At 37.8% G+C, this 11,112-nt stretch overlaps 1 protein-coding gene across 1 annotated transcript in view; it reads right to left on the reverse strand.

The window, feature by feature from the left end:
• The window catches only part of NIPAL2 (NIPA like domain containing 2), a 71,447-nt gene that overhangs the window by 50,609 nt on the left and 9,726 nt on the right, over positions 1-11,112 (reverse strand). The window contains exon 2 of the mRNA XM_059394923.1: positions 555-623. Coding sequence (XP_059250906.1) covers positions 555-623 — 69 coding nt within the window. The remainder of the gene's footprint in view (positions 1-554; positions 624-11,112) is intronic.

Consider the following 11,112-nt stretch of genomic DNA (forward strand, 5'->3'; position numbering starts at 1 on the left):
AGGGGGTCGGGTGGTGGACTCTTGTTTACACATGGTTTGAGTATTTCCTTGTATTTGAAACATCTACATTCCTGGAAAATTGGCCATTAAATAAAGCTCTATTTCATTATTGATTTGATGATGGCTGAACGTACTTTCTATTAATACATATGTACCAGTCTACATTACATTTAAAAACTAAAAAAATAATAAGAGTACTAGAAGAAAGCACAGAACATTAAAAATAAATCTTGGTTTGTGCCAAGACTGTGAACTTCTTAGGTACAAATTTGTGGTATAGATTCACAAGCCACTGAAGCACGTTGCCTTGGCCATGTGATATTATTAACAGGTCCACAGAAACATTTGATTTTTTAAAAAAATTTTAATTTTAATCAGAAGAAGAAAGTGAATGCAATTATCCTAGACTCTATTTGTCTTTACATCAATGAGGTCATCAGATATACTTGTTTATTTTTGTGGAGGAAGGATCCCAGGAAGTACCCGAGGCCTCCTGAAGTCATAATGTATTCCTGGATCAAACTACAGAGTTAGAAAAATAAACTACTTCTTACCTGAATATTTAGGGAAATACTCATTACCAAATTTCCTAAAATGGCTAGCAAAACTCCCAACAGGTGAATCTGTAAAAGAAAATGTTTTCTTGTTAAAATAACACTTGTAAGCTACTTCCTAAACAACACCCCCCCTCAAAACCAAAACCCAAAACGAAACAAAAACTAACAAAATTTAAGTTGATACATTTATTTATTTGTTCATTAGCAAATATTTACTTAGCACCCATTTGCTAGGGCCACTTGGATTATGAATAGTGGTTTTACTAGGATTTGTCTTTTTCGCTTTAGTCAAATATTATTTTTTAGAACTAGCACAATCCTGTACTGAGTTCTCTAGATTTTTGCCTATTTGGGCTCAAATAAAGAAAACAGTTACCAGGTTCTGACTTTTTCTCACTAGGGTGCTTCTTATTTGCCCTTTCAGTCGACTTTCCTCAGCAACGCCTCTGATTGTGGTGTTCATTGCCTCAAGTGTGGACTTCATAATTGTTGCCCATCTGGTCTCCCTCACTCCTTTCTCTGCCTATATTCTGGAGGAGGGTGAAATGAAGGAAAGATCGCTGGCCTTGGAAGAAAGGATGTGTTTGAGAATCAGATCTGCTATTTTCTAATGGGTGACTCTGAGTAAGTTATTTCAGTTCCCTGGCTTCAGGAAACAAGAAGATGTTGAATAAGATGTTTTCAAAATCCCTTTACTTCTAAAGTTCTGTGATCTCCATGGAGAGAGACTACATCTTCCCACCACTCCTCTGATCAAGAACTCAGTGTTTCTCCACAGTCAGCTGCATCGAATATAAAACTCCACACCAGCTCCCCATAATCTGTCCTCTTTCTGCCCTGACAACTGGCCGCTGCCTATTTAATGTACCCTCTAACTCCGGTACCCAGCACACAACATTCTCCAGTCTGTCACACTTTGGCTCCTATCTCCCCTCTCGCCTAGAGAGAACAGGCCCTTCCTCGGTCCATCCAGCCTACTTCACCCTCCTGGCCTGCTGAGGTCCACCTCCTTGAGACCTGTTCATACTACTGCAGTCCGTCCTTACTTTCTGAGACTCTACACGGTAAATGCTTGTATTTCTTCTTTTATACTGTCTTGTGCATCGTTACTTTCTAGGGATGGATGGATGGATGGCAAGTTGGGGGAAGAGGACCAAGTCTTAGGCTTCTATTGGATCATCTACATCATCTACTTTACAAAATTAAGAGCTCTTGAAAAATACTTGCTGGAAAAAGTATATAATGGTTTAAAAGTAGAACAAAAAGAGTTTAAAAATAAGTTCTTACACATTGTCTAAGATGTTTACTATAGAGAATGCATGTATTATCTGATGACTTCAGAAGATGTGTTTGCTGCTCCTATCTAGGTACAAATGTGTCACATCTTACAGCAGTATAAATTAGCAATGGTATCAGGGATCTTCCCTGTCTCTCTCTCTCTCTCTTTTTAAAAAATACAAAACTCCTAGCTAGCTTCAAATTCCAAGGAGTTATTTGAATTTCAAATGAATATTATAACCACAAGGAACCCTTTTCAGAATGCAAAATGTCTTTGAAGTTTTAGAACTCTATTATATGTGCTGAAGTGAAATTCAGTGTTTTTAAAAAATGAAGCAGAAAAGTTGAAAACCCATTTAATAGTTGATATATAATATGCATAGCCTTTAATCAGTTAAGAATTTTCTTTTTCTAATAAAGGCACTTGGCAATAATTTTGATCACTATTCCTCATGGGGAAAAACTGTATCATAATCAATTGTGCTATTTCCATGCTTTCAATTTATAATCGAATGCATTTGGCAGTAATCAGGAAAATAAAGATTCAGAAGAAGTTTGGGATTGAATGGATGATGATGAAATCTTCCATAATTATAACAGTAAATCGTAGAATAGAAATAACTTACTTCAGTTCTTTAAATCATTCACTGAGTAGTTTAAACACCACCAGGCTGTTTAAAAATTGGCAATGATTGCTCAGATATGACACCAAAAGCACAGGCAACAAAAGAAAGAACACATAAGCTGGGCTTCACCAAGATTAAAATTGTTTGTTCAACAAAGGACACTATATGGGGTGCCTGGTTGGCTCAGTGGGTTAAAGCCTCTGCCTTTGGCTCAGGTCATGATCCTAGGGTCCTGGGATTGAGCCCCCGCATTGGGCTCCCTGCTCAGCAGGGAGCCTGCTTCCTCCTCTCTCTGCCTACCTCCCTGCCTACTTGTGATCTCTGTCTGTCAAATAAATAAACAAAATCTAAAAGGACACTATTAATAGAGTGAAGAGACAATCTACACAATAGGAATCAATATTTGCAAGTCATGTATCTCATAAAGATTGATATCCATCATAACGAACTCCTGTAATTCAACAATAAATTAAAAGCCCAATTAAAAATGGGCAAGTATAGACATTTCTCCAAAGAAGGTACACAAATGGCCAAAAGGCACATGAAAAGACGTTCACCAGCTCTAATCACTAGGAAAATGCCAACTGAAATCACAATGAGCTACCACTTCACACCCATTTGAATGTCTACAATTTAAGAAAACCACCAACAACAGAAAGTAACAAGTGTTGGATAGATGTGGAGAAATTGGAACCCAGGTGCACTGCTGAAGAGGAGGTTAAATGGTACAGCTGCTGATCATAAACTATATATAGTATTTAATTCAAATCAAAGACCCAAGTTAAGAGCTAAAACTATGAAATTCTCAGGAAGAAACATAGGAATAAATCTACATCATCTTGGATTTGGCCATGGATTTTTTTTTTTTAATTTTAAATTTAGGGGCGCCTGGGTGGTTCAGTGATTTAAGCCTCTGCCTTCGGCTCAGGTCATGATCTCAGGGGCCTGGGATCGGGCCCTGCATTGGGCTCTCTGCTCAGCAGGGAGTCTGCTTCCCCCCTCTCTCTGCCTACCTCTCTGCCTACTTGTGATCTCGCTCTCTGTGTCAAATAAATTAAAAAAAAAAATAAAGATTTTATTTATTTGTCGGAGAGAGAAAGACAGAAAGTGCAAGTGTATCTGTGAGCAGGGGGAGCATCAGACAGAAGGAGAAGCAGGCTTTCCGATGAGCAGGGACCCCGATGTGGGACTTGATCCCAGGATCCTGGGATCATGATCTGCGTCAAAGGCAGGCGCTTAACTGACTGAGCCACCCAGCCATCCCCAAAGAATTATTTTTAATACACAAAGTATTTATACTTTTTTTTTTGCCCCAAAGAAATAAAATACCACCAATATAGCTCACTTTCTTATAGTCTCTTCTCCCTTCCAGAGATAATGTTCTTCTCAAGTTGACAGAGATCAATTTTTTCCTTCCTAGATTTGCTTTTACCCTTGTTTACTGATTTTTTTTTCATCTTCATTTAGACACTTAACCCATTAGCTTTTCCTGTTTCTTCCTATCTAATAATATATGCAAGCGCAGCTCTACAGTTTTCCATAAGTACACTCTATTGTTTTAGCTTCATGCTTAACTTTTGGCATGCAATTTTCTTTGATTTTATTAAAAATGAATGGGGATGTTGGTTATTACTTTGTTACCAATTTTCAGTTTTATTGAATTGTGGGCAGAAAACAAGCTGTGTATAAAGTAACACTTGCTTTTTGACCTAGTATGGTATAAGCTGAAATTTATTTTGTGACCTAATAGTGAATGGTCAAGTTTTATTAAGTATTCCGTGTATGCTTGTATGTTGGGCTAATACATTCGATATATATTTTGTTATCTACCTATCTCCATCAATTCATTGCTCAGATCTTTTCTACTCTTTTTTTTAAATATTTTATTTATTTGACAGAGAGAGAGAGAGATCACAAGTAGGCAGTGAGGCAGGCAGAGAGAGAGGAGGAAGCAGGCTCCTCGCTGAGCAGAGAGCTCGATGCGGGGCTCGGTCCCAGGACCCTGAGACCACGACCCGAGCCGAAGGCAGAGGCTTAACCCACTGAGCCATCCAGACGCCCCAGATCTTTTCTACTCTTAATACTAATGTAGGTATACTAAAAATATAACTATGAACATGGATTTATCCATTTTCCTTTTAAATATATTGAATTTTGCTTTAAAAAATATAAAGTGTTAAAAAAATGTAAAGTGTTATATATTGGTATATAAAAGATCAGTATTGTTTTATCTTCTCAGTTAATTGTTCCTTTTATCACTATATATTGACTCTTTTAATCTCAATAACGTTTTCACTTTAAAGTTTCTTTTATCTGCTATTGTCATAATATAGCTGTTTTCTTTGGATATTAGCCACTTTCCACATCACGTACTTTCTTTTTTTTTTTAAGATTTTATTTATTTGACAGAGATCACAAGTAGGCAGAGAAGCAGGCAGAGAGAGAGGAGGAAGCAGGATCCCTGCTGAGCAGAGAGCCCGATGTGTGGCTCGATCCCAGGACTCTGGATCATGACCTGAGCCGAAGGCAGAGGCTTTAACCCACTGAGCCACCCCGGCGCCCCTCCACATCACTTACTTTCAATAGTTCTGTGTCATTATATTTAGTCAGGCCTCTTACACATTGAAAATAACTGAACTAAAAAAACAAAACCTGAGACTTTCTGTTAAATGGGAAGTTTGGTCCATTTTATTTATTGTGATTATAAATACACTTTTGTTTGTTTTCACCATCTTTGTATTTGTAGCTATTTTGTTTTTTCTTTGCTTTCTATTTTCTCCTTTCCTCAATCTTGTTGGATCTTGGTTGATTGTTCTTTTTTTCCTTCCCCTGTTCTTTTGGCTAGGAAGTTATACATTTTATTTATTTTCTTTTAGTAATTACTGTAAGTTTTAAAAACTTTTTATTTTAAATAATTACTCACAGTAGGCTGCAAAGAAATGTAAAGGTAGGTCCTGTGTACTCCTCCCCAGCCTTCCCTCAAATTTAACATTTTCCACAACTATAATGAAACGTCAAAATCAAGAAATCGGCATTGGTAAAGATCTTGTTCAAATGTTACCATTTATGCTAGCACTTGTATGTGGATGTATGTGAGAACAAGATACTCATCTGTACTATTACCATTAAGATTCTCTTTTGTGTTACACTTTTATTGATATACCCATCTTCTTCCCCTCCCCATCTCTAACCTACAGCAACCACTAATCTGTTCTCCATTTCTAGAATTATATTAATTTACATGTGCTACTTAAATGGAACTACGCAGTTTATACACTTTTAAAATTGGCATTAGCTTTGAGGTTCATCCAAGTTGTTGGATCAACAGTCCATTCCTTTTAAATGATGAGTAGCATTCCACGGTATGGGTGTACCACAATTTATTTAACCATTCGCCCACTGAATGACATTCTGAGTAGTTTCCTGTTTTGGGCTGTATAAATAAAGCTGCTATGAACACCGTGTACAAGTTCTGTATGAAAATAAGTTCATTTCTCTGGGATAAATGCCAAAAGTGTAAGTGGTAGACCATGGGGTAAGTCTATTTTGAGTTTTGAAAAGAACTGCCAAACTATTTTCCAGAGTAACTGTCCCATTTTACAACCCCCAAAGCAATATATGAGTAATGCAGTTTCTCTATTAAATTTATCTTGCATTCTTGATATAAATTCTAATGTTAATCAATATTTCTAACCTCCTGAACATTTTGCTTTAACTACAAAAAAAATTTTGCTTTAACTACATTCTCTCCTCTCCTATCCTACAGGGTGTTGATGGTATGTTAGTTCCACCTTGCTTTTAGATCCTCAAATTAATCATTGTTATGATTGTGTCATACAATCAATACTTGCTTTATTCATCCATGTTTATCGCTTTGCTCATCACTGCTCTTTTGAAAAAATAGCTTTATTGAGATACAATTCACATACCATCATGATCACCCTTTAAAACTTAAATAGTAAACTTAATAGTTTTAAGAATGTTCAGAGTTATGCAACTGTCGCCACTGATTTCAGAATATTTTCATCACCCCAAAACCAAACTCTACACCCATTAACAGTCACTTCCCATTCCCTCCTCTCCTCAGTCCCTAGCAACCACCCATCTACTTTCCATCTGTATGGATCTGCCTATTGTAGACAATTTATATAAGGTGACTCATAACAATATGTTAAGTTATTCATAACAATATGTGGCCTTTTGTGTCCCGTTTTCTACACTTAGCATGTTGTTTTCAAGGCTTACTATGTTGTAACATGTAACAGCATGTATCAAGTATGTAGAGTGTATCATCCCTTTGTATGGCTACGGAACATTCTATGATAAGGTATACCACATTTTATTTATGTATTTATCCGCTGGTGGACATTTGGGTTGTTCCTACTTTTTGGATATTATATTCTGACATCTTAATTTTTTTCTGGGTTCAGTGTCCTTCCTGAAGAAATCTTTAGTAGCTCTGTCAATGAAATCCTTGAATTCTAGTTCTCAGTTATTCTCCAAATACCTTTATGTCACCTTTCCCTTTGAACGTGCAGGTTGATAGTTGCTTCATTCAGTGCTCTGACAATATTATTCCATCGTCTCCTGGTGCGGCTTGTTTTTAGAAGAAGGTTGTCGACCTAATTGTTGTTCCTTTGCAAATGGTCTGTCATTTTTCTTAGGATGCTCTTAAGATTTTCTTTGTCCTGGGTTTTCAGCAGTTTCACTACAGTTTTTTGGTGTGTGAACTACATTTTGCTTAGGACTCACGCTTCAAGTTGAGGATTCATGTCTTTGACCAATTTGGCTAAGTTCTCAACTATTATCTCTTTGAATGTCCTCTCCCTTTTGTTCTATTCTCTCCACATAGAACTCCTGTTATTAGTAATGTTAGACCCTTAAATACTCCCTCCTTGTTTCCTATTAATATCATATTTCCAACTCTTTATCTCTTTATACTGAATTCCAGACAATTTCCTCTGACTTCCCTCTGACAAAAGACCAGTTCTAAATGAGCTTTTCTGACTTTCCTCCTCTGAATTGAATCTTCATCTACTTCTATGTCTACATATACTCTACAATATTGTGATGATTTTGTACAAGTTCATTTTCCCTCCAGACTACAAGCTCCTTGAGGGCAGAGCTGTGACTTACTTGTCAACTCATTTTTGTAACCCTAATCACTAGTATAGGACCTGACAGAATGAAGTTGCTTATTAAATGTTATTTGAACTGATTATAAACTATCTAGAAATAGTACATTTTGGTCTTTGGTCCTAGGAGGATATCAAAGGAAATACTTTGTAATCAGCTGGAGTTTAAATATTCCAAGCTCTCAGCTTTTGTGAGAACACAAGCTTGTCCCAGAAATCAGATTTTGACAATGAAGAGTTTCCACTAGTATGCAATAAAAAGGTGCTTGTTAACGTTTAAAATCTAGTTAATTCTTATCATACAAACAAGTAATATATAGTATTGAAGCAGGTGTCAGAAACAGTTTCCTGATAAACTCAGCATATCTTATTCTCATTTTTCTGAAACTTTCCCTAATTATTCAAGGTTAATTGCATACTCATTAAATTCATTTCACACATGATTGTAAATAGTAGTAATACAGTAAATCCTCATTAATACCCCTAATTGATGGGGAGGGATACTTCAAATTTGCAATGTTTTTAAAAGAAGATGGTTTAATTACCTTCAAGAACGTACAGTAACTTGAAGTAACCAGTATTAAACGCTGTTTCCAATTAGAGGCTCGGGTAAATGTACTTTAATGACTACAAAAATCCTCATCTGTAGTCAGGAGTATCATTTGCATACAGTGAGAAGACCTTTATAAAACACCATTTAAATTAAAGATGTCTCATTTACATCATTACTTTACTCAGTGTTCTCTGTTCTCTAGCATTTTAGAATTAATGGGAGTTGAGATCTCCTCTCCTTCCCCCACTCCCTTTCTCCCCTTGCTGATTTGGAGACTGCTCAGGAAAGAACAGAAGGCCACAGAAGAAGAGGGACTTGTGCAAATTCACATAGCTAGAAGCAGGCAAATTTTGGCCCCAAGGCATCCCGTTCATGCCTGAATCACTATGTCTTCACCGACTGCAATCAGTAACCTTCTGGCTAGTCATTGTCAATTTACTACAATTTTAAAATCGTAAAATCTGTTTCTTTTTCTCAGCACAAGTCAAATAAAGCAAAGATAATAATCAAAAGGAAAAGTTTCTCCACTGCTCAATAATGCAGTTAGAAGTACAGGCCGGACACACAGAAAGATGCCCTGAATTTGTTCAGTGCTCTCTCTTGTCACCACTGTAGCTTAATTCCTGACGTTTCCAGGATGTCTTGGCAAACAGATGGTGGGAGCCAGAGCAAACAATTTATCTGGAATGAGATTCAAAATATCAGCGCTGATAAGTATCAAGGATGTTTTTGTTTTATTTGGAATAACAATCTTCTATCCTACTTCTTGTGCCAAGAGTGTTCTTTAGATATTTTGCATAAAGTTATTGACCTATAATCCATGGGTGGGGTGGTTTGGCCAGATGGAGGTGGGGTATAACACGGGTGTGTGGAATTGCGAGTAGTCTGTCCTGTTTCTGACTTTGAACTCAAGCATATTCCTGGCTCTGCCTTCAGAACATAAATTCTACCCCAATAAGAGCTAGTGTGTGGTTCAAAAGAACCATAGATTCAGAGCTAGTCTGGAATGCTGTAATCGTCATATTCACCTTGCAACTGGAATAATGCTATGTCTCCTGTTCCAGGCAGTAAAATAGGCCTGAGCACGCAAGTGACAGATTTAGTTTTAGTTCTGGAAATACCACAGGTTGAGTGATTTAGGTCAACCAGTCCCTGCGGGAATGACCCTAAGAACCTCAATCTGCAAGGAGATGACATGTCTGAGAAATGGGTGTTCAGTTCACCCCATGTCACAGGAAACTCTTAGGAATGAGCTGGGATTGTTTTGCTTTTGCACCTTGTAAACTGGTAGACAATTCCCTCACCTCCAGACCAGGCAGGAAGGGACAGGAGGACATCCAAATTCTTGGTAATGCTTTAAAATACCTAAATATTAGGCGTGAAGACTCATAGTGTATACAACTTACTTTGAAATGGTATATTACAGTACAAGGTGAAAAAAAAATACAGAGAGCGAGAAAGAACAAACAAATGTTTCCCAGTGTTAACAACTGGCGAATCTGCAGCTGAAGGACACGTGGTATTTACTGCTCTACCCTTCCTCGCTTTCTATGAGTTGGAAAATTTTCAAACTAAGAAGTTAAAAAAAAAACAAAACTGCTTTACAGACTCAATGACGTTAAAGAGAATATGGATTCATTTAAAAAGAGTTAAAAGAGGAGATGATAATAAGAAAAGCAAGAAATATAAAGCAAGCCGGCCAAACCAAGGAACGATCTTAAACGGGGGGAAAATAAAACAAGTGCACGATTGAAAACCACGTGCAGATACTGCTTGGGAGAAACACACAATGTGGAGGAAAAGGACACGAAATGCAAGGGGTCGGAGAGAAAATGGTAAGTACGGCAGAGACAACTCGAGGATGCTCACAAAGGAGGTATTCATTCGGTCATGCATCCAGTTGGGGTTTATTTGGCAAATGGCCCAATATTGGGTTCTATGTCAGGACCTGAGGATGCAAAGGATCCTCAAGGAGCTCAGAAGAAGAAAAAGCACCTGATAACAGACTACCACCTGTTAAATCTGTCACAGAGGTAGATGCTTTACAGAACCCATGGGAATGGAAGGGGCAGAGTGCGAATCTGCCTAGCTTGGAGCATATATTAGTCACAGGCGTGGCTGTGATGACAAATTACCACAAACTCGGTGGCTTAAAGTAACAGAAATGTATACTTTCACAGTTTGGGAAGCGAGAAACCCAGAATCAATTTCGCTGGGCTGAAATCAAGATGGCAGAGCTACATTCCCTCTGAAGGCTCTAGAGGAGAATTTGTTTCATGCCTTTCCCATTTTCTGGTGGCTGCTGGCCTATCGTTGGTTTACGGTTCTATCACTCTAATCTCTATCTCTACGGCCACATCACCGTCTGTTTTTTTGTTGTTTTTTTTTTTTGTATGAAATCTCCCTGTCTCCCTCTTATATTAAAGTGGCATTTATGGTCCATCCAGATAATCCAGGATAGTCTTCTGATCTCAAGATCTTTAACTTAATCCAATCTGCAGTCAACAGGGTGCCTGAAGGGCCTTCCAGTAGAAGATGCCAGGAGAGCTGGACCGGAGAGGCAGGCAGGAGCCGTTATCTGCCATGAATCTATAAGGGGCACAAAAGACTCCAAACTAGAGGACAGATCCAGATTTGACTTGGAAGAAGTTTCCTCCTGGCTGTAGTGTGAGGGATGGACTGGCGTGGAGCAAGACCAGAGAACAGGAAAACCATTTGGGAGACAATGTCAGGAGTTCAGAGAAGTAGGGGCAAAGGGAGAGTTAATTACAACAGGGCCATGGAGAATCAATATTCATATTTATCGTGGTTAAACATTGGAGACAACCTGAAACATGGAATGCTTTTTGGATTACTGAATGGGTTGGCTATTCTTACCACTAATTTCCTTTGCCTTTGCAGATAATTGAGTTGTCTGCAATACTAACCCAAACTGAGTTAAAACCATAATACCATATGTGAAA

Source organism: Mustela nigripes, chromosome 3 (assembly GCF_022355385.1).
Source record: "Mustela nigripes isolate SB6536 chromosome 3, MUSNIG.SB6536, whole genome shotgun sequence".
NCBI lineage: Eukaryota > Metazoa > Chordata > Mammalia > Carnivora > Mustelidae > Mustela > Mustela nigripes.